The sequence below is a fragment of the Ranitomeya variabilis genome, chromosome 1 (assembly GCF_051348905.1).
Source record: "Ranitomeya variabilis isolate aRanVar5 chromosome 1, aRanVar5.hap1, whole genome shotgun sequence".
Classification (NCBI taxonomy): Eukaryota; Metazoa; Chordata; class Amphibia; order Anura; family Dendrobatidae; genus Ranitomeya; species Ranitomeya variabilis.
The window spans coordinates 480,543,364-480,568,540 of record NC_135232.1 but is presented as its reverse complement, the minus strand read 5'-3'; the positions used below and the strand labels follow the sequence as shown (position 1 = coordinate 480,568,540).

Genomic DNA, 25,177 nt, shown 5'->3' with positions numbered 1-25,177 from the left:
TCCTTTTTTTTTTTTTCTCACTCTTAATACATTTAGGAGGCCGTAATGGCACAATGTAAATAAAATACGTAGAGTAGGACTGCCCCATTATGAGAATGCCGTGAAGTGGCGGGGCAGCTCAAAGAATTGATCAATTGTTTGCTAAATGTCTCATATTTGAAATACAGATAGAATTTAGTATGTGCATGTGCACCTTATGTATTGTGTCCTGACCACAAGCAGTGCTGGCTTCTCTTTTTTGCTAAATAGAATACAGGTTATACACATGGTTATATAGTTGTTAATATAAATACTTATAATAATAATTATTATAAGTGTGACAAACCTATACATAAAACAAGGGAGGGGGGATAAGAAAAGGGGAGGGGAAGAAAAAGAGCCAAGTGAATGACATAGATGGGGGAAAGGATGAGTATTGAGGTGAAATTGAAAAATGCACATGGAACAAATTGCAATGTAAAATACAAATAAAATAATATAAAGATAAGGCAAGCTGTTCATCCAGAAAATGGAGAGTCCTTTCTGGCCGCAGGCACTTGTTCAAATTGAAAAAAGACAGATATTTTCATCAATGTGACTAAAAACAGATAAGACATACAAATTAAAATCTGGAACAAAAAGGTGTCAGGAATTAATGGTCAATTAATCTCTAATATTTCTCCTAGAGGAACGGAAAAAAACTTAATTTTTCATTTAGGCCTTTGGGGGTCATGGTATCTAAATCCACGATCCATTGGCATTCAAGTTGTGCCAAGGATCGTTTAACATCACCTCCCCGAATTCCACCATGGACACAGTCGATTCCACGCACTTGCAAACTTTTTGGTTAACGATTGTTATGTAGCAAGAAATGTCTTGGCAACATTTTTAAGGTTGCCATGTCGTCTACCTTCTGTGCATTCACTATGTCATGTATGTACTCACGTACTCTCAAACGTAGTTGTTGTGAGGTGAGGCCAACATATATTTGTGAGCACATACTTTTGGCATAGTAGACGACGTAGGCAGAGCAGCAGTATATGTAGTGTTTGATGGGGAATCTCCCATGTCCATCTGATGTGAATGTAATTTGCGGAGCCCCAAAGGTGCCAGAACAGCAGAAACAAAAACAAAAAGTGACCCCATTGTAGGAATTACACCTATCAATTTGCACCTCTCAATTAATTCATCTATGACTGCAGTGACTATTTCTTAATAGTCCACGCTACGCTTTATTCTAGAGAATTGCTAATCTGACAGTTTAGTGCCCAGACATTGTGCTTCATAAAGTGTAGAGCCTCCATATACTGAAGCACCCCCATACATTGTGCCCAGCTTGTGCTTCTGGAGACATGCACCTGTAAATTGTTAAGTGCTCTCTTGTGTTCTATGCTGAGCACTTACCTCGGGGTTTTCGTGTAAATCCCACAAAAATGTGATTCAGATGAAACCCACGATGGAACCACCCACCATATTGAGGCAGGAGACATTTTGGCCTCCGTTTGGCATCTGTTTCAGTGGTTTCCATCTTTTTAGGAGTGCACAGATCTATGTTCGTCCACACTTGTGAAGTAAAAAGACATCTAAAATGATGGGACACTGCTGAAACACAGACCAGTCCAAAGTTACTCAATCTGCCTCATAAGTGAGTGGTTCCGTCGGGTGTTTTGTCTGAATCGCAGTTTCGGGGAATTTGCAAGGAAACCCCGATGTAAGCGCTCAGAGGAGAGCACAGGATAAATGTGAACCAAGCCTTATTGCGATTTTTGGGAGGCAGAATAAACAACTAGACAGCAGTACAGGAATAGTAATTATTTTTTGCACTGTTCACCATGCGATATATGTGATAAGGCGGATTTATTCTACGGATCGGTGCGATTACAGTGATACCAGATTTATATATTTTTTTAGGTTTTGCTGCTATCACACAGTAAAAATGCTTTTTTTAAAAAAATAAAAAGTAGTTGTTTTGCTACCATATTATGAGAGCTGTAGCTTTATTATTTTTTGGTGAACAAAGCTGTATGAGGGCTTATTTTTGAGTTGCAGATTTTTTGGGGCACAATTTTTTTTTTTTTTTAATCTCTTTTTATTCAGATTTGTCAAAGACAGAATGAACAAAAACCAGCAATTCAGTTGTTTTTATTTTTTTCACCATTTACCATGCAGTAAAAGTGATAAGACCCATTTGTTTGCCGGGTCAGTACGATTACAGCAATACCAGATTTATATATATATTTTTTCTATTCATTAAAATGTACTTTGTTCGTGGGACAACCCCTTTAAGGCCCTCATACTCATTAGGCTACTGTTGGCAGCACCCGCTAATATTAATGGGTTTGGCTGACAGTGCAATGTATATGGTGACACAGGCCGACTGATGGCCAGAATACATTTTGATCATGCATGTCTGATTTTTGACTGATCATCGCATTGTTTTCCCAGAGATAAGTTGTTGCCCAATGCGTCAGTTAGCCTCTTTCTCATAGAGCACTTAGGATCGCTCGTCCGAACGAGAGCTCCTGTATTATGGGGGGGCTGGCTGCTGACCAAAGCTTCATATGACTGACAGCCATTAAATGTGTATGGCCAGCCTGTCATAGCAGGATGACTGATGATTTTTCATTTAACTCATTCTGCACGGACAGCACAATACAAAGGCAAAATGGTGCAACATTTTTAAGGAATCCAATTGCAAAAATTATTTAAATTGTTCCTAAGGGCAGACAACCCCTTTAACTTCCTACCAGGAAGCAGTATATGTGTTTTTCAAATTATTGCCCATGTACATATTAACCCCTTTACCCTCGAAGGTGGTTTGCACGTTGGTGACCGGGCCAATTTTTACAATTCTGACCACTGTCCCTTTATGAGGTAATAACTCTGGAACGCTTCAACGAATCCTGGTGATTCTGAAACTATTTTTGTGTGACAATATTGTACTACATGATAGTGATAAAATTTATTTGGCATGACTTGCATTTATTTGTGAAGAAAATGAAAATTTTGCAATTTTCCAACTTTGAATTTTCATGCCCTTAAATCACAGGGATATGTCACACAAAATATTTAATTCCCACATGTCTACTCTACATCAGCACAAGTTTGGAAAACAAATTTTTTTTTCTTAGGGAGTTATAAGGGTTAAAAGTTGACCAGCAATTTCTCATTTTTACAACAAAATTTACAAAACCATTTTTGAAGTGATATTGAGGGGTCTATATGGTAGAAAATACCCAAAAGTTACACCATTCTAAGGGTATGTTAACACGCTGCGGATTTCGCTGCGGAACCGCGTTTCCGCAGCTGCGGATCCGCAGCGGTTTCCCATGAGTTTACAGTACAATGTAAACCTATGGGAAACGAAATCTGCAGTGCACATGCTGAGGAAAAAAACGCACGGAAACGCAGCGGTTTATTTTCCGCAGCATGTCAATTGTTTGTGCAGATTCCGCTGCGGGTTTCCACCTGCTCCAATAGAAATCTGCAGGTGAAAACCCACAGAGGAATCCGCACTAGAAACCGCGATAAATCCGCAGTAAAAACCGCAGCGGTGTTTCACTGCGGATTTATCAAATCCGCAACGTGGGCACAAGGCCTAAAAACTGTACCTCTCAAGTTGCTCAAAACCACATTCAAGAAGTTTATTAACCCATCAGGTGCTTCACAGGAATTTTTGGAATGTGGGGAAAAAAAAAAAAGAACATTTAACTTTTTTTTTCCACAAAAAATTTACTTCAGATCCAAATTTTTTAATTTTCACAAGAGTAACAGGAAAAAATGGACCACAAAATGTGTTGTGTAATTTCTCCTGAGCATGCAGATACCCCATATGAGGGAGAAAACCACTGTTTGGGCGCACAGCAGAGTTCGGAAGGGAAAGAGCGCCATTTGACTTTTTGAATGCAAAATTTGCTGGAACAATTGGCGGACATGTCAATGTTTGGAGAGCCCCTGATGTGCCTAGACAGTGAAAACTCCCTAGAAGTGACCCCATTTTGAAAACTGGACACCTCAATAAATGTATTTAGATGCATGGTGAGTGCCTTGACCCCCCCCCCCCCCCAAGGGCTTCTTAGAACATTGAGCCGTGAAAATAAAAAAAATCAAATTTTAACCACAAAAAGGTTATTTTGGCCCCAAACTTTGCATTTTCATAAGGGTAACAGGAGAAATTACACCATACAGTTTGCTGTGCAATTTCTCCTGAGTACGCCGATACCCCATATGTAGAGGAATACTACTTTTGAGACGCAGTGCAAAACTCAGAAGGGAAGAGGCGCCATACTGGAGTTCAGATTTTGCTGGAATGGTTTGAGGGTGCCATGTCACATTGGCAGAGCCCCTGAGGTGCCAGAACAGCAGAAACCCCCTATATGTGAACTCATTTTACAAAGTACACTCAACAATGAATTCATCTAGTGGTGCAGTGATCATATTGACACCACATGTGCCTCACAGAAATTTATACCACTGAGCGGTGAAGAAAGAAATTACATTTTTACCACTAAAATGTTGTTTTAGCCCCAAGGTTTTAATTCTTCTAAGGGCTAATAGGAATTTTCTTTACAACAAACTGAAGTCCATTTTTTCCTGAGTGTGCCAATACCCTACATGTAATCAGGAAATATTTTTAAAGCACAGTGCAAAGCTCAGAAGGCAAGGAGCGCCAGATTTTACTGTTATGGTTTGCAGGTGTCATGACCCACTGGGAGAGCCCATGAGGTGCCAGAACAGCAGAACCCCCCATAAGTGACCCCATTTTACAAACTACACCTCTCAATGAATTCATCTAGGGGAGCAGTGATCATATTGACAACACAGGTGTGTCACAGAATTTTATACCATTGGGCAAAAGACAAAATAATAATATATTTTTACCACCAAAATGTAGTTTTAGCCCCAGATTTTACATTTTCACACAAGAAGTGGGTAAAAATAGCACCATAATTTGCCCCACAATGTCTACTGAACGTGGCAATACCCCATATATAGCTGTACAGTACTACTTAGCCATATGGAGAGACTCGGGAGGAATGGAGCGCTATTTGCCTCCTGGAGCGCAGATTTTCCTAGAACAGTTTGCGGACTCTATATAGAGCCCTAATTGCCAGAAGAGCAGAATCCCCCCTCAAGTGACCCTATACGGGAAACTATACCCCTTGGAAAATGTATCTACAGGTGTACTGACGATTTTGACTCCATGGTTATTTTGCAGAAACAAACAGCAATTAATGTTGGCGAGTGAAAATTGCAAACTGCCGCTGTAGTGAACAGTACCTTGCAGTCACCAGTACATTATGCCCAGCCCGTGCTTCTGGAGGCATGCACCCGTAAGTTAGGCAGGCTCTCATCACATCAGAAATGCCAAATATGTGGACGCTATATGTGACTTAGGTACACTGTGGGGCTCAGAAGGGAGGGGGGTATTTGGATTTGGGAGCAAAGAATTTGCTAAATTTCTTTTGGCGGGTGAGGAGCCATTTAGCTTTTCTAGAGCCTTTGTGCTACCAGTAATGTGAAAGCCCCCTATATTTCCGTTAACAGATGACAGACTTGAGTGGGGACTTTTTTTGTGGATTGAGTTGAAGCTTTCATTGGGAACATTTTACATAACGTTTGGGATCACATTTGTCCAGCGCTCTATTCACTATGAGGCAGCAGATTTACTCTGGACTCCTTCTGGCCTCTGTTCAGTGGTGTCCTTTTCAGAAGTGCACAAAACTGTGGCTGACGGCACATTTATGCAATCCTAAAAGACAGACACCGCCAGACCACAGGTCCTACGGCGTCCACAGTGCCTCCATCTGTCTCATTATAGGGAATCTTCCGCCAGAGGTTCTGTTTCAATTACGTATTTCAGAGATTTACATGGAAACCACGGTGTAAGTGTTCAGCACAGAGCGCAGGATAAATGTGTGCTGAGCCTTACTGTGATCTTTAGGAGGCAGAATAAAAAAATAAAATAAATTAACAGCAGGTGAAGAATTGGCTTTATTTTTTACACCGTTCCTCGTGTATGTGAGATAGCGCTACCTGAGTGGGTTGGGAGACACTCGCTTGGCAACGGGATTAAAGCACTCAGTCACGGTTTCTCAAAAAACAGTCTATTCCGGTTTATTTAGACCCATAAACCACGTCACAAACAGTTCATTATTATACATCAATGGAACACATTAAACCACTGACAGTCTGTTCCAATGGCAGATACTTCTCTGCCTGTAACCCCCTTTATCTGGAGTTGCCTTACAGGAGCTCCTGCTCCACACACTGACTCCTGTCAGTCCTGGTTCTCAGGGAAGCTGCCGAACTGGGATCACGTCCTTGACCAGGGCACTTCAGATAGTCCAGACTTGCAGACGCAACTGTAGCTTCCCCAAAACAGTAGCCATCACAGGCTCTGCAGATACGGCCTCTCCGTGCGCTATTCAGGAAGTCCAGTCCCTGGCACTTCCAACACACAGGCCATCAGTCCACGGCCTCACCATGTGCTTCCAGGAATCCAGTCCACTCCAGGACATTCCAACACACAGGCCATTCACAGGACCTCACACTCTGAACATTCAGGTCCATACATTCTGAACCATGTGTCCAAACCCTAATCACATTATGTAGCTGTAACCACCCCCATAGGTGGGAGGTGTGTGTGTGGTTAGTCAGTCCCACCCAGCTCTCCGACTAACCCTGCAAGCCTCCCTTTTAACTATACAAATACTTGTGGGACTACAGGTCCCAGAACAGCAATACTAAAGGCTTACAGCGCAGACCCCCTCTGCGACACGTATCGGCCATTTACAATCATGCCGGACACTGTTTCATTATCACTATGCCATTCCACGTGTGGTAAAATTGATAAGGCAGTTTTATTCTTCGGATCAGTACAATTACAGCGATACCTCATTTATATAGTTTTATGTTTTGGTGCTTTTATACAAATACTATTTTATAGAAAAAATAATTATTTTTCTATCGCTTTATTCTGAGAGATATAACTTTTTCATTTTTCTGCTGATGTAGCTGTATGGGGGGCTTTTTTTGCAGGATAACATGACGTTTTCAGCTATACCATGTTTATTTATATCCATCTTTTTGATTGCGTTTTATTCCACTTTTTGTTTGGCAGTATAATAAAGCATTGTTTTTTGCCTTTTTATTTTTTATGGTGTTAACTAAAGGGGTTAACTAGTGGGACAGTTTTATAGGTCGGGTTGCTGCAGACGCGGCGATACCAAATGTGTACTTTTATAGTTTATTTTTTTTGGCATACAAATATTTATAGATACAGTATGTATTCATTTAAAAAAAAAAAAAACTTTTTACAATTTAAAATTTTTTTATTTTTTTTTTACTTGTCCCACTTTGGGATTATCATTTTTTGCAGGCTGACCGCTTGTACAGCATGGGGATGCAGCAGCATCCCTGTGCTGTACAAACTGTCAGCTCTGCACTGAGAGAAACCTGCTTATCATGCACTGCATATGATCAGATCAAGCAACTTTACTAGCTCTGGTGACCTGGATGTCATGACGACGACATTGGGTCACCATGGCAACGATCGGGACCAAGTGACAAGCCGCGGGGTCTCCAATTCAAAGGAAGAGGGGCTGTCAGCCCTCTGCCAGCTTCTGGAATGCTGTGATTGCAGCATTTAAGGGTTAAAGGTATGGGAGAAAAAAAAATATATAACCAAAACTAATATTTACAATACCTTTATTTAAATCAGAAAATAGGATTAAAAAGTGACACAACACCCAAACCCCTCTTAGTGGGAGTGGGTCAATAAAAACCTGGCCCGATGATTAGAGGGCAATGGGTGGGAGCAAAAAAGTGAGTATAAACTCTACGCGTCCCTAATATGCTCCCGCCTGTCTGCGGAGGTTGGCACCCTCTTGGACGCAATGTGGCGCCCCGGCTCCTCGACGGCTAGCCCTATAAGCCCTGCCGGTCCCTCAACTAATATGGAAGTGCTATACTACTGTGGATAACCCTAAGTTGCCCACACCTCAGGGCTCAGAGATACTATACACAAATCGATGCCAGGTGGTATTTCACCAAAATGTCCCGGTAAAGAAGGCCTGGTCTGACCGTACACAACCCCTGACCATATATACCCGACCTACTCAAATGGCTAGTACACCCTCCAGAGTCCCTAATCGGACCACCCTGCCTACCAGCGGAGGTTGGCACCCTCTGGAGCGCAAAATGGCGCCCCCGCTCCTAGGCGGCTGTCCCTGTTGGCCCTGGCCAAATCCCTATAAAAAAATTGGGGATCCTATAAATGTGGTGGTGCCTAAGGGTCTACACTAGTGAATCACAATAGCGGGTAGATACATCTCGGTACAACCAAGATTAAAGCCAACATTGATATAAAACATATAAACCAGGCAGTCAGAAACCAGGATATTTTTATACAACCCACCAGATTAAGTTGCAACTATTTCACACAAACAGGGGGGAGGTGTGATAACTCCACTCCCCAGATATACACAAATGCAGGTATACTTATGGTAGCATTTTAGCCCAGTTCAGATACATCTTATATTCTAAGCTGTATAATAGTTATTGATGTACGCAAAAAATACAGCTTAGGCTACTTTCACACTAGCGTCGGGCTCGGCCCGTCGCTGTGCGTCGGGCCGACGTTCCCGACGCTAGAGTTGTCTCCGCCGCACAACGGGGGCAGCGGATACATTTTTCCAGCGCATCCGCTACCCCATTGTGAAGTGCGGGGAGGTGGGGGTGGAGTTCCGGCCGCGCATGCGCGGTCGGAAAAGACGTTTACGACGGAGCAAAAAACGTTGCAAGCAACGTTTTTTGCTCCCGACGGTCCGCCACTGCACGACGCATCCGTCACACGACGGGTGCGACGTGTGGCAATCCGTCACAATGCGTCACTTAATGTTAATCAATGGTGAAAAAACGCATCCTGCAAACACTTTTGCAGGATGCGTTTTTTCGGCAAAACGACGCATTGTGACGGAATGCAGTTAACGCTAGTGTGAAAGTAGCCTAAGTGCAAATCCATACCCTGTTTATGAATCCACAGATGGTGAAAAACCAGTACACAAACAATTAAAAAGCACTGATACACTTATCTGTGTTCAGGTCTCGCCTCTACGCGTTTCCCCCCATGATATGGTTCCTCAGGAGGCATATGGGAAAAAGACATTCCGTGTGCTTAAACCACATCAGAGATACGTGCTGTGCCTGATTGCAGGTGTAGGGATTACACTGACAAAGACGACATTAAATAGCCCCCGCCCTAAGGGATAAAATCAAGGGGATAATTCATACCTGTACGTAATTACTAATAATTCGTCCCAGAACCAGGGCCTGTATCCAGGCTCCAGAATCTCTGGTTGAGCGTTATGGCCGCCATTATCCCTGTAAGTTCATTGGCGTCCTTACACTGCGCACGCGCCGTTTTCAGACCCTAGAGGTCTATTTTCACCTTTACAACAGCGCATGCGCTCCCGGTCTCCATTTTGTTGTAGACCCTTCTACATCTCAATCGGCCTCTGCAAATGCGCAGGCGCCGTCTCCTTAGCAGCATAAACGCCGCGCGGACATCACAGCAAGTAGTAATGTCTGTCAACCAAACAGGTTCCTGGTATTACGCACAAACCTTTAAGTGCCCTGTACCTTATATTTGTTAATACTATGTTAAAGCGCCCAGACTGCCCACTCACTTATTATTCGTGGGCTCCAGTGCACATATGCTCTGCTATCATCAGTAAGCCCTATATATATCCCCCTCTAGTGTGGACTCATCAAAGATATATTTCCTAAAGATGATATCTTTCAGGTGGGCACAAATATGCCCACAAATGATAATTTTCAATGACACACTATATCAGTCAGCAAATCCCCAAACCACAATTAACTTATCCTAGAGCCTTTATACAATGGCTACTTGGGAGTTATAATTTTTGATCAAACTCCTATGTCTCTACATTATATGCTGCAAACCATCTAATAGGTCTGCACGGCCGTCCTATTCATATCAGGGGAGCAGGGGAGCAGGAATGAAACCTGCTCCTGGGCTGGTGGGAGGAAACCGTAGTGTTCCCTGGAGTTGAGGAATGGTGGAACAACAAAATATCGGCATGGTTCCGATATATAGATTATGTCCTGGTCATATGGAGTGGTACAAAAATGGAGTTTAACAGATTTGTACAAGGGTTAAATAACAACGAGGTTGGCTTGAGATTTACATCGGAAAGTGACATGCGTGAACTGGCCTTTCTGGATGTAAAAGTCACCATCAACGCTAATGGCATGTTAGATACAAGATTGTTCCGTAAGCCAACAGCTACTAATGCCCTTCTTCGGTGGGAGAGTCATCATCCGGCTCCCCTGAAGAGGGGCATTCCTCGGGGCCAATACCTGAGGGCATGGAGGAATTGCTCCAGTCCTGCCACCTTCAGGACACAAGCCTATGATCTGAGGGAGAGATTCCGGGATCGAGGCTACCCGGATGAGGTCCTGGATCCAGCCTTTAGGAATGCTATGGGTAGAGATAGACGAACTCTCCTACATACTAAGAGAAAACCGGAAGTTGAGGGTACTCCGAGGATCATTGGAACTTATGATAATCAGGCTAATTGTGTTTTCAGTGTCCTCAAAAAATATTGGAGTATTCTACAGATGGATGAAACTCTGATAGATATCGTCCCAAGTAGACCCCAGATCACCTTCCGGAGGGGACGCTCTCTCAAAGATCGGCTTGTACACAGCCATTATAAAAGACAAAAACATGAAGGAACCTGGCTTGACAGACGGGTTAATGGTACGTTCAGATGTGGAAATTGCTCATTCTGTGATTATATAGTACCATTTAAGAGCTTTGCCAGTGCTTCCAATGGAAGACTTTTTTTGCAGGGATTTTTCTAACTGCAAGACCACCGGGGTGGTTTACATGGCTACGTGTACATGTCCGAAAAATTACATAGGGAAGACCAAAAGAGAGCTGAGGAGGATCGGGGAACACTTGGGAGATATTAAGAATTGCAGAGACACCCCCATAGCACGTCACGTCTGGGAGACACACCAGGGTGACAATAAGGTACTCTCCTTCTGTGTCCTGGAGGTGGTGAAGCAAAATGGGAGGAGAGGGAACTGGGACAGGGTTATCCAGCAAAAAGAAACCCAGTGGATATTTAGGATGGAGTCAGTGGTCCCTAGAGGACTTAATGAGTGGTTAACCTATAGTTGCTTCGTGTGAATTGTCTTCGCCGGTTTCATTCCTGCTCCCCTGATATGAATAGGACGGCCGTGCAGACCTATTAGATGGTTTGCAGCATATAATGTAGAGACACAGGAGTTTGATCAAAAATTATAACTCCCAAGTAGCCATTGTATAAAGGCTCTAGGATAAGTTAATTGTGGTTTGGGGATTTGCTGACTGATATAGGGTCATTGAAAATTATCATTTGTGGGCATATTTGTGCCCACCTGGAAGATATCATCTTTAGGAAATATATCTTTGATGAGTCCACACTAGAGGGGGATATTGTACGTATCACCTTGAATTTGCAACTTTTGAGCGCACCGCTAGGACATCATTCTATTAACATTTGTGTGACACGCCTGCATGAGGGGCCCATAGGGCTTACTGATGATAGCAGAGCATATGTGCACTGGAGCCCACGAATAATAAGTGAGTGGGCAGTCTGGGCGCTTTAACATAGTATTGACAAATATAAGGTACAGGGCACTTAAAGGTTTGTGCGTAATGCCAGGAACCTGTTTGGTTGACAGACATTACTACTTGCTGTGATGTCCGCTATTGTGGTTCACTAGTGTAGCCCCCTAGGCACCACCACATTTATAGGATCCCCAATTTTTTATAGGGATTCGGCCAGGGCCAACAGGGACAGCCGCCGAGGAGCGGGGGCGCCATTTTGCGCTCCAGAGGGTGCCAACCTCCGCTGGTAGGCAGGGTGGTCCAATTAGGGACTCTGGAGGGTGTACTAGCCATTTGAGTAGGTCGGGTATATATGGTCAGGGGTTGTGTACGGTCAGACCAGGCCTTCTTTACCGGGACATTTTGATTAGTTAAGGGACCGGCAGGGCTTATAGGGCTAGCCGTCGAGGAGCGGGGGCACCACATTGCGTCCAAGAGGGTGCCAACCTCCGCAGACAGGCGTGAGCATATTAGGGACGCGTAGAGTTTATACTCCACTTTTTTGCTCCCACCCATTGCCCTCTAATCATCGGGCCAGGTTTTTATTGACCCACTCCCACTAAGAGGGGTTTGGGTGTTGTGTCAGTTTTTAATCTTATTTTCTGATTTAAATAAAGGTATTGTAAATATTAGTTTTGGTTATATATTTTTGTGGATACTAATTCTGGACTATCAGATATTATACTTCTCTCTTAAAGGAATGGGAGCAATGCGTGACCGTTCCTGGTACTTAGTGCTGGGTGTCAGCTGTCAGAATCAGCTGACACCCAGCGGCGATCGCCTGCGCAAGGCCCAAGTGCGTGCACGATTGCCATGCAGTAATAATATGTCCCTGGTCAGATAGGCCCAGGGCCATATTTTTACTACATATGTCAGAAAGGGGTTAAATGTTTATGTTAAATGGAACCTGTAAGCAGGGTTTCGCTCAGTAACCTACAGACATTGTCAGGTTGGTGTCATTATACTGATTAAAATGATAGGGGGCAGGTCACTGAGAACAGTGATCCGTCATAACCCATACAGATGAATACCTAAGCAGAGCACCACATGAAGACCTCCCCCTCCACAGGCCACCCCAAAGCACGAGCATATCATTACCTCAAAATAAAGATTAAACTGTGGAAACGAAGTAAAGCAAAATCTTAATAGTCCCTTGGGAAGATGCAATGTTCGAGGTAAGTCTGGAACCGACTAATGACAAGTCCTCCTGGAGCGCAGTTGTGTTCCCGTATACACTCAGTCACTAAGTTCTTCTTCATCGCTGAAGTACGCGCTCTTTTTGATTCTTGGTCGCCTTGAGTCTCTGGATGTGGAGGTTTCCCCCGCTGCTTGTCTGAATTTGATTTTTTTCTTCTTCCATTCTTGCTTGCTGGAATGGTATGGCTTGGATGAGACTGTCAAGAGCAGGATCTTCACCTTCATCCTCACTCTGTTCATCTTCAACTACTTCTTCCATTTCTACCCTTTGCTTTCTTTTCTTCTCTTTCTTTTGTGGAGGTTCCCAATCTCCTAGCATATTTTTTGGACAGGCATAACTCAAGTGACCTGTGACCACACTCATAGCATCTGGACTTGTCCGTGTAGTTCCGCCTCCGGATGAACTCTGTTGCTCGGCCATTGTCGATAGCAATACTAGCTCTTATTACCCTGCCAAAGAGCTGTTTGTTGTTCAGCGCTCGGATGCAGGTCTGCGCAGGCTCCTTATCTAGGAACAGCACAAACGCAACGCCCCTGCTTCTCCGGGACTCGTCCTTTAGGATAGTAACTTTGACTACTTTACCATATTTTGAAAAGATCCTATGGAGAAGATCATTGTTAGTCAGCGAGAATGGCAGATTGGACACCATTACACCGATTAGGCGTGGGACTTGGGCTGCGAATCACTGGTTGTATTAGGATGGTAATATGGTTGATGTTTGTAAATCAATGTGTCTAACACTGTTGTTACCAGATTTCACAAGGAAAATTGCATGTGTTATTAAATATATTTCTTAAACCTGAAAAAAAAAAAAAAAAAGATTTAACAACAACCACCAGACTGATTTCATCAACCAAAATATCATATTAATCAGTATAACGGGGGTGACCTGACACTGTAGGTTACTGAGCACAATCCTGCTGACAGGTTCCCTTTAACCCCTTTCTGCCAGCTGACGGAATAGTACGTCAGCTGGCAGAACCCCCACTTTGAGGTGGGCTCCGGCGGTGAGCGCACCTCAAAGCCGCGACATGTCAGCTGTTTTGTACAGCTGACATGTGCGCGCAATGAGCGCTAGCGGAATCGCGATCCACCCGCGCCCATTAACTAGTTAAATGCCGCTGTCAAGCACTGACAGCGGCATTTAACTAGCGCTCCCGGCCGCACAGCCGGAAGTACTCGCACCGCTGACCCCCGTCACATGAGCGGGGGTCATCGGTGCATTGCCATAACAACCAGAGGTCTCCTTGAGACCTCTATGGTTGTTGATGGCCGATTGCTTTGAGCGCCACCCTGTGGTCGGCGTTCAAAGCAACCCTACATTTCTGCTACATAGAGGTGATCTGTGCTTAACCTCTATGTAGCAGAGGCGATCGAGTTGTGCCTCCTATGGAGGCTATTGAAGCATGCCAAAATTAAAAAAAGTGTTTAAAAATATAAAAAAAATAAATATATAAAAGTTAAAATCACCTCCCTTACGCCCTAATCAAAATAAAACAATAAAAAAAAAATAAAATCAAACCTACACATATTTAGAATCGCCTGATCAATAAAAACAAAGGATTAACCTGATCGCTAAATGGCGTAGCAAGAAAAAAAATCAAAACGCCAAAATTACATTTTTTTGGTCGCCGCAACATTGCATTAAAATGCAATAACAAGCGATCAAAAGAACGTATCTGCACCAAAATGGTATTATTAAAAACGCCAGCTCGGCACGCAAAAAATAAGCCCTCATCTGACTCCAGATCACGAAAATTGGAGACGCTACGGGTATCGGAAAATGGCGCAAATTTTTTTTTTTAGCAAACTTTGGAATTTTTTTTTACCACTTAGACAAAAGAGAACCTAGACATGTTTGGTGTCTATGAACTCGAAATGACCTGAAGAATCAGAATGGCAGGCCAGTTTTAGCATTTGGTGAACTTAGCAAAAAAGCCAAACAAAAAACAAGTGTGAGATTGCACTTTTTTTGCAATTTCATCGCACTTGGAATTTTTTTCCCATTTTCTGTTACACGGCCTGGTAAAACCAATGATATTGTTCAAAAGTACATCTCATCCTGCAAAAAATAAGCCCTCACATGGCCATATTGACGGAAAAATTAAGAAGTTATGGCTCTGGGAAGGAGGGGAGCGAAAAACGAAAACAGCTCCAGGGGTGAAGGGGTTAATTGTAGAAACTAAACATTTCTTGATCCTAGCTTTACTTCGTTCCATCTGTTCCCTATGCACACTTTAAGGCCTCATTCAGACTTCCGTTGCACATCCGTTTAGCATGTTTTTTCAGGGATATAAAACATACCCACTGTAATTTAGGGTGCTGTTCATGTTTTTTACAGTGTCCATGCAAAATTCGGACCCCTAAAAGGATAAGGTATATACTTCATTTATTCTTGCTTACTGAACCTGGCACTCATTATGTGTGTTCTGGGTGCAAATACTACCACTTATATAGTTCACATATACTATTATTACTATATATTATTTCTTGGCGCATATACTGCTACTTACATTGGTATACATACACTGTTCATATTTTTGCCTATAACAGGCTTCACATATATCTGTTTTCGCACTAGTGCACTTTATTTGTACTTTTTGCACACACATTTTCTAGTTTTTATTATATGCACTTTTTCTGCAGTTGTATGAATTTTTTTATAGTGTGTTGCACTTTATATATACCTCTTGATGCACTTTTGTGTGCCTCGTGGTTCGAGCAAATGAATTTCAGGCATTTCTCCTATATACATACCTGGCCTTTTTTGTGTCCGCTTAATTGGTGCTAGTGTATCTTCACATATATATATCTTTTTAGCATATAGTCTATACTTACCTCCAGGTACAGGCACACTTTTGTAAGTGCCACTTTTGCCCATTATATTAAAATTTAATAAAGGCATTTTTATATTCTATTACGTTTTTATCTTGTCTATTTTTAATTTGGTTAATGTGTATACATATTTCTTTACCTTCCATATGTAAGGCGCAAATTTGTTGACTTCCATATATAGGGTTCTTTGTTGTTCTTCTAGTACACCGAATGGTCTGCCAATCACTTTTTATGTAGCGTTTTTTTCTATTATCTTGCCTTATTTGTAGGGAGTAGGTATCTCCCCATTTTTATGTAATTAGGCATTTTTTATCTTATAATATTTGGGCTGTTACTTTTTTCATATTCATGCAAAATTCATGCAGACATATCATGTTTTTATAAAGTATCACGGATGAGAAGGACTAATTCAAGTCTATGGGTCCATGAAAAACAAATACAGCACACAAATGGCATTCATTTGCCATATTTGTGCAGTCCATATTTAAAGGGGTTGTCAGGGACTTTACCAGTGATGGCCCTTCCTTAGCATAGGTCATCAATGTCTGATCGGTGAGGTGCGATACCCAGCAGCCCCCGCCAATCAGCTGTTCCTGGTGTCGGCGGATGGAACTGCTCAGTTGCAGAGCTGCACAGCTAAGCAGATGGAATAGTGGCCGTATATAGCACATCTGCCCGCTATTTATTTGGATAGGTGACAGATGCGCAGTACCCGGCCATGGCTACTATACAGTTGACATACCTGTACAGCTCCGTAGCAGTTCCAGCAGCTGCCGACACCAGCTTATAGGCGGGAGTACTGAATGTTGCTCCCCACAGATCGGCCATCAACGTTAAAGTCCCAGACAACCTCTTTACAGTGCAAACACTGATGGTATAAATGGGCACACGGACCGTACACCGCTGACACCCTGATCCAAAACACTGATGGTATAAATGGGCACACGGACCGTACACCGCTGACACCCTGATCCAAAACACTGATGGTATAAATGGGCACACGGACCGTACACCGCTGACATCCTGACACAAAACACTGATGGTATAAATGGGCACACGGACCGTACACCGCTGACATTCTGACACAAAACACTGATGGTATAAATGGGCACACGGACCGTACACCGCTGACACCCTGACACAAAACACTCATGGTATAAATGGGCACACGGACCGTACACCGCTGACATCCTGACACAAAACACTGATGGTATAAATGGGCACACGGACCGTACACCGCTGACACCCTGACACAAAACACTGATGGTATAAATGGGCACACGGACCGTACACCGCTGACACCCTGATCCAAAACACTGATGGTATAAATGGGCACACGGACCGTACACCGCTGACACCCTGACACAAAACACTGATGGTATAAATGGGCACACGGACCGTACACCGCTGACATCCTGACACAAAACACTGATGGTATAAATGGGCACACGGACCGTACACCGCTGACACCCTGACACAAAACACTGATGGTATAAATGGGCACACGGACCGTACACCGCTGACATCCTGACACAAAACACTGATGGTATAAATGGGCACACGGACCGTACACCGCTGACACCCTGACACAAAACACTGATGGTATAAATGGGCACACGGACCGTACACCGCTGACACCCTGACACAAAACACTGATGGTATAAATGGGCACACGGACCGTACACCGCTGACACCCTGACACAAAACACTGATGGTATAAATGGGCACACGGACCGTACACCGCTGACACCCTGACACAAAACACTGATGGTATAAATGGGCACACGGACCGTACACCGCTGACACCCTGACACAAAACACTGATGGTATAAATGGGCACACGGACCGTACACCGCTGACACCCTGATCCAAAACACTGATGGTATAAATGGGCACACGGACCGTACACCGCTGACACCCTGATCCAAAACACTGATGGTATAAATGGGCACACGGACCGTACACCGCTGACACCCTGATCCAAAACACTGATGGTATAAATGGGCACACGGACCGTACACCGCTGACACCCTGACACAAAACACTGATGGTATAAATGGGCACACGGACCGTACACCGCTGACACCCTGATCCAAAACACTGATGGTATAAATGGGCACACGGACCGTACACCGCTGACACCCTGATCCAAAACACTGATGGTATAAATGGGCACACGGACCGTACACCGCTGACACCCTGACACAAAACACTGATGGTATAAATGGGCACACGGACCGTACACCGCTGACACCCTGATCCAAAACACTGATGGTATAAATGGGCACACGGACCGTACACCGCTGACACCCTGACACAAAACACTGATGGTATAAATGGGCACACGGACCGTACACCGCTGACACCCTGATCCAAAACACTGATGGTATAAATGGGCACACGGACCGTACACCGCTGACACCCTGATCCAAAACACTGATGGTATAAATGGGCACACGGACCGTACACCGCTGACACCCTGACACAAAACACTGATGGTATAAATGGGCACACGGACCGTACACCGCTGACACCCTGATCCAAAACACTGATGGTATAAATGGGCACACGGACCGTACACCGCTGACACCCTGACACAAAACACTGATGGTATAAATGGGCACACGGACCGTACACCGCTGACACCCTGATCCAAAACACTGATGGTATAAATGGGCACACGGACCGTACACCGCTGACACCCTGATCCTAAACACTGATGGTATAAATGGGCACACGGACCGTACACCGCTGACACCCTGATCCTAAACACTGATGGTATAAATGGGCACACGGACCGTACACCGCTGACACCCTGATGGCACCGTTACTGTTTTTTCACAGACGAACTTAAAGCTAATGCTGTGGCTGAGGTAAGCAGGACTTATTGGGTCACAGGTAAAGGGATGTCCTCTACTGGCTAACTGCAGTGTGTGATGCAGGAGCAGGCGGAGGGCGCTACACCCGCACCTCCGTGGGCGCCATACTGGGTGGCTGGGCCGAATGTTGGGATGACGCTGCGCACTTGCCCTTTGGCTCGGGGTTGCTGGAGGTCAGCGTTACCTGATGAATGCAGCACCGCCATTAGCTATCAGGGGTAAAGCTGCTCTCGGTTCCCTTTGACAAGTATGGCCGGTATTCAGGGGACTGGCTCTTTTCCAGAAAGCACGTGAATAATCTTGGAGACGTGTCAGGAAACAGCTCTACTTTATTACAATACACAAAAGCCAGAAGAGTCCGGGAAGGCCTCGGCTTGTGTCCGGCTGCTGCAGAGAAGGAATGGCGCCTGGCTCTGGCAGCATAGTGCCACCAGCCCACAGTCACCTTCATGCCCCACACAAGTCCTTATCTGGAGGTGAGGCCAGTGCAGGAGGCATCCGCTGCAGGCAAGGCTCGCCTCATCATATACTGTCCAGCTTCTTCAGGATAAAAGGAGCTGTCAAAAAGCAGAACGGCCATATTAGTAACAGGAGCTGCACGCCGCACCGACCGTCCGTGCTCGGGAGTCCTCGTGGCTCCATATACAAGGGGAAGAGACTGTATAGTATAGGGCGCATGCGCGTTACTTACTGATCCGCAGCACGGCCACATAGATGAGGAAGTTCCGCACTGAGCTGAGCACGTCCTGCCGCATCTTGGCCCGCATCTCTTCGGGATCGGCTTTTGGCCCAACACCTTCTAGCCGGAACATGACTCCACTAGGTCTCCGCCCGGTATCTGCGCTGAGATACTGGAGGTCAACAGCAAGAGACTCCGCCTCTCAGGGACGCGAGGATTGTTCGTAGGACGGGAGCCGGCGAGGGACAGGTCCGGGTGACGTCACGTGTGTTGTTGGTGCGCTGCCATTCTGTCACGTGGCTTCCAGTACTTGGCTCAGTGCGGCCAGCACCTGTGCACGGCACAGCTCCAGCTGTATTATGTGAGGGTGCTGCTGTGCCTCACTGAGCCATAAAGTATACGCGAGAGCTCTTGGCATAATGGTGTCCATAGCCGCCCCAAAATAGCTCTGACCATAGGGCATGGTATCTAGCTGGCAATATACCTGTCTGTGACGGCCACAGAAACAATGGAGAAAAGACGCACGGTTGCCAACCGCCCAGGAATCCCAGGCCTATCCGTACAAATAGGACACTTTTCTGCTCTGTCCTTAAAAAAAGTGATTACTTTTTTTTTTTTACTCTGAAGAAAACTATAAAATTATTTTTACTGTAATTATCATTTTACAGTGAATACAACTAATAACAATTAGCTGCATTCACTGTAAAATGATTACAGTAAAAATGATGATATAGTTTTCTTCAGCATCAAAAAACATAATTTGTCTAGCGCCAAGGTATTTCGCAGCACTTTACATTGCAGAGGGACCAGGGCCGGACTGGGACTAAAATTCAGCCCTGGCATTTGAAGTTACACAGGCCCACTTGTCACATGGTGACTGTATAATATCTTTGTACACTTGTAGGCAGGGCCGGTTTTAGGCAAAGTGGGGCCCTAGGCAAAGTTTAAAATGGGGCCCCAAATGCTAACATATTGCACATCACACAAAAGCATTTCAGTTGTATTTACAAGCTCTGAGTTCAGGCCGCTAAATGATTTTGATCCACAATACTGAAGTTGTTCAACGCTTGTTTCCCGGCCTCTTTCCACCGTCTAAGAAATAATGATGGGACATAACAATCACTAATAGATCACTAACAGATCACCATAGAGTATTATGTTAGCAGCACATCTACAGTTTACACCGGCGATATGCTGCTGAGAACAATGATTTTTGTTCCGGCAAAAACAATCTGAATATGCAGCATTTTACTTGTTTAGTAAAATACACCCCATAGTCCTCCATATATTATAATGTGCACCACAGTCCTCCATATAGTATAATACACTCCCTAAAGTCCTCCATATATTAAAATACACTGCTCAGTCCTCCACATAGTATAATACACTCCTCATAGTCCTCCATATAGCATAATACACTCCTCATAGTGCTCCATATAGTATAATGCACCGCCATAGTCATCCATGTAGTACAATTCACTTCCCATAGTATAATGCACCCCATAGTTCTTCATATAGTATAATGTATTCCCAATAGTCCTCGATACAGTATAATGCAGCCCACATATAGTATAATGTAGCCACCACCCTACAGAATATAATGCGGCAACCACAGAGTATAATGCAGCCACCCCACAGAGTATAATGTAACCCCATAGAATATAATACAGCCCACCTCCCCATAATATATAATGTAGCCCCCCATAGAATATAATGCAGCCCCCCATAGTATATAACACAACCTCCCCCATAGTATATAACCCAACCTCCCCCATAGAATATAATATACCCCCACAATAGTATATACCACAGCCACATAGTACATAACATGACCTCCCCATAGAAGATAATATACCTCCCATAGTATATAGCACAGCCCGCATAGTAGATAACACAGCCCACACAGCAGTATACAGCACAGCCCACACAGTAGTATATACAGCACAGCCCAAACAGTAGTATATACAGCACAGCCCACACAGTAGTATATACAGCACAGCCCACACAGTATATACAGCACAGCCCGCACAGTAGTATATCCAGCATCTGTAGCACAGGCGTCAGAAAGCTGCAGTACAGACAGCGCTGTTCCCCGGCGGCTGGTGCTGAACACGGCTCTCATCATTCTCCCCTGCTCTGCCGGGGATCGGTGCAAGCAGGGTAGAATGATGAGTGTTATATTCAAGTGATAACAGAAATAGCAGGCGGCAGCTGATGGGACTATTACTCCCATCAGCCTACACCTGCTGCCGCTAATAACATTGACATCAGGATCGGCTGCTGGGAATATTCATTTGGTGTAGGTTCCCCTGTATTTTCTATAAGCAGCCAGACAAAACTAACAGCTGGGGGCTGCAACCGTCAGCTTCAGCAAGGCTGGTTATCAAAAAAAGAGGGGTGCCCACGCTGTCTTTTTTTTTTTTTTTTAAATAATTTTAAAAAAGGCATAGGGTACCCCCATTTTTGACAACCAGCCTTTCTAAAGCTGACAGCTGGGGGCTGGTATTCTGAGGCTTGTAAGGGGCCATGGATATTGCCCCCCTCCCAGCCTAAAAATAGTCGCCCAAAAAAGGCACATCTATTAGATGTGCCTGTTCTGGTGCTTTGCCCGGCTCTTCCCACTTGCCCTGACTCAGTGGCAAGTGGGGTTCTTATTAATGGAGTTGATGTCACCTTTGTATTGTTTGGTGGCATCAAGCCCATGGTTTAGTAATGGAGAGATGTCTATAAAAAGAGATGAAGGGATAGTACATATCAATTTACAAAGAACAGGTTATTTAAAGTGTTTGTGCCCTCATATAAGGCCTGTTTCACACGTCAGTGGCTCCGGTACGTGTGGTGACAGTTTTCTCATGTACCGGAGACACTGACTCATGTAGACACATTAAAATCAATGTGTCTCTGCACATGTCAGTGTGTTTTCACGGACCGTGTGTCAGTTTGAAAAACACGGAGACATGTCAGTGTTCGTGGGAGCGCACGGATCACACGGACCCATTAAAGTCAATGGGTCTGTGTGAAACACGTACCGCACACGGATGCTGTCCGTGTGCCGTCCGTGTGCCGTGCAGGAGACAGCGCTACACCGTGTCCGTGTGCTCACGTGGCACATCAGTGTGGCACACGTGCGGCAGCCATGTGCCGCCCGTGTGCCGACTGGGTACCACACGGACCATCCAGGAGACAGCGCTACAGTAAGCGCTGTCCCCCCAGCTTGTGGTGCTGAAGCCGCCATTCATTTCTTCTTTCCAGCAGCGTTCGCTGGAGAGAAGGAATGAAAAATCATTGTTTTTTTATTTTTTTTGCGGTTGAAATAAAGTTCCCGGTAACCAACCCCCTCCCACCCCCTGTGCGCCCGCCCGCTGGAAATAAAATACTCACCCAGCTCCCTCGATGCTTCCTCTCAGCGTCGCAGCTTGTCCTGTATGAGGGGTCACGTGGTGCCGCTCATTACAGTGATGAATATGCGGCTCCACCTCCCATAGGAGGAACGCTGCTGGAGAGAAGAAATGAATGGCGGCTTCAGCACCCAAAGCAGGGGACAGCGCTTACTGTAGCGCTGTCTCCTGCACGGTCCGTGTGGTACCCAGTCGGCACACGGGCGGCACACAGCTGCCGCACGTGTGCCACACTGATGTGCCACGTGAGCACACGGACACACGGATAACTCTGGTACCGATTTTTCCAGTACTGGAATTATCTGGACGTGTGAGACTGGCCTAATAAAGGCAAAAATAATAGTCTCCCTGCAATAGTCAGGTTTAGACTAACACAAATCCTGTTGAGATCATATAAATTAGATGTATGGTTTTTGACATTTAAATAGGACTTCCACAAAAAGTTAATATAATTGATTTGGACTAATGAATCCTATAGAAACTATGGCGATTGAATAAAGATAATGGTCCCTTCATAGTTTTAACAGGACTTGCAGGCAACATCAGAGGGGCCACACAGCTGATTAGACAGCATGGTTCAAACAAAAACAATTAACCACAATAGTTCACATAGAAACACATGGATACATAATTAGTGGTCTATGATAAGCAGTTGAAAAAGCATAGCTGGGTATTATCCCAAAACTTATACAAATGTCTGTCTATACACACAGCGGGAGGGTGCACTGAATATCATATGTACGTGGCCTCCTTTGCCTATAATCATAGTGACCATCTGCCTGGAACGGATGGAAGATGGCACCGACTTGTACGTCTTGCATTCTCGGATCAGTCCTTTAGATAACAGGGCCGCAATAGTCATGACTTGTTTTGTTTTTTTGAGGCTTAGAGAGACATTCTGCCACAAATGTAACTGTACTTGGGTCACTTGTTTCACGTCACCTTGATATAATGTGCACACGAGGCAATTATGACGCAGCCTGCTACAAATGTGGCCATGTTTTAGCATCTCTTATGGCCGCAAGACTTTGACTTCCTCCAAAACAAGAAAATCTGATCGATGTTTGGCTCAAAGTCCATCTTATTATAAACCATGGGGGGGGGGGGGTCCTGGTTGTGTGACTGTTTCTTGTGACCCTATTCTGTCACTAATGCACTAATGGAGCAGATTTTAGATATTGAATTATTGCGCATGCGCCGGCGCACTATGTCCCGGAACACAGCGAAATACTTCCGGGACATAGTGCGCCAGCGCATGCGCACAAATGCTTTTCGGCTTTGCCCGCAGTTGGGCAAAGCATACTGCGCGTGTGCAAGGCAAGATTGCCTTGAGCAGGCGTGTACTACGGAGGACAGAGAATTAACTTCAAGCCAATATTGCGGCCAGCATGCAGCCAGCGGATAAGGAAAGGGTGAATCAAACACCCAAAAACACCGCCCATCGGACCGAAAACCGGTCCCGCCAAATTCAGGTGACAGGTTCCCTTTAAAATGGTAGAACAATGGTTTTCTAAATTAGAGTTTGGAATAATTTCATTTTTAGCCTTTTTGGTCTCTACCTTTCTGACTTCCATTTTCTTATCTTCACTAATCACTAGACATCTTGAGACTACTACTTTTTTCCTATTTGCTGACTACAATGACCATTGTTTTGTTCAGCTTTTTTCTGCTAGCGATCTTATTAAATAGATAAGAGTAGAAGATGCTTTATCTGATTCAGAGGCAAGCCATTATTGTTTTTTTCATCTCTTACCAAATAATAGTGACTTTAAGAAGGGGTTAATTCACTTCTAGGCTAGAAACACTTTTGTGATCTTTAGCTTATGTTCTTCTGGTAGGAAGATGGCAAAAGGACACAGTTTACTCAATGGTTTTAGTTTAGTTTTAATTACCAAGTTTTTTAAAAGATCCTTTTATGACATAATAAAAGTAATTTTTATTTCTACAGTGCCAACATATTCCTCAGCACTTTACATTAAATATGGGACTTCTAAAGACAATAAAAATATAACAGAGTAAACACAATTTAGCAGATACCAAGAGGAGTGAGATTCCTGCTTGCAAGCTTACAATCTATGACATTCTTTGAATCACTTGCTCCAGACCTGAACCCCATTGAAAACCTTTGGAATGTAATCAAGAGGATGATAGATAGTCTCAAGCCATCAAAGAAGAACTGCTTACATTTTTGCCCCAGAAGCAGTGTGAAAGACTGGTGGAAAGCATGCCAAGACACATGAAAGCTGTGATTAAACATCATGCTTATTCCACAAAATATTGATGTCTGAACTTTTCTTGAGTTAAAACATTAGTATTGTTGTTTCTAAATGAATATGAACTTGTTTTCTTTGCATTATTTGAGGTCTGAAAGCACTGTTTTTTTTTTTTAATTTTCACCATTTCTCCTTTTGAGAAAAAAAAAGCAAAATTTATTGCTTGGAAATTCGGAGACATGTTGTCAGAAGTTTATAGAATAAAAGAACAGTTAACATTTTACTCAAAAATATACATATAAAGAGAAAA

General features: G+C 44.1%; 1 protein-coding gene and 1 pseudogene across 2 annotated transcripts; both read right to left on the bottom strand.

Moving 5' to 3' along the window:
• Nucleotides 1–12,252: 12,252 nt before the first annotated feature.
• Nucleotides 12,253–18,894, bottom strand: LOC143765104 (zinc finger CCHC-type and RNA-binding motif-containing protein 1 pseudogene; annotated as a pseudogene). Its single transcript, XR_013213321.1, has 2 exons — nt 18,762–18,894; nt 12,253–13,662 (listed from the first exon to the last, which is right to left on the bottom strand). The product of XR_013213321.1 is annotated as a zinc finger CCHC-type and RNA-binding motif-containing protein 1 pseudogene (transcript).
• On the bottom strand, nt 18,889–19,507 carry TOMM5 (translocase of outer mitochondrial membrane 5). Its single transcript, XM_077251451.1, has 2 exons — nt 19,269–19,507; nt 18,889–19,134 (listed from the first exon to the last, which is right to left on the bottom strand). Exons 1-2 carry the CDS (start codon nt 19,387–19,389, stop codon nt 19,100–19,102), a joined length of 156 nt encoding a protein of 51 aa, XP_077107566.1. The 5' UTR covers nt 19,390–19,507; the 3' UTR covers nt 18,889–19,099.
• Between the last annotated feature and the right edge of the window lie 5,670 nt (nt 19,508–25,177).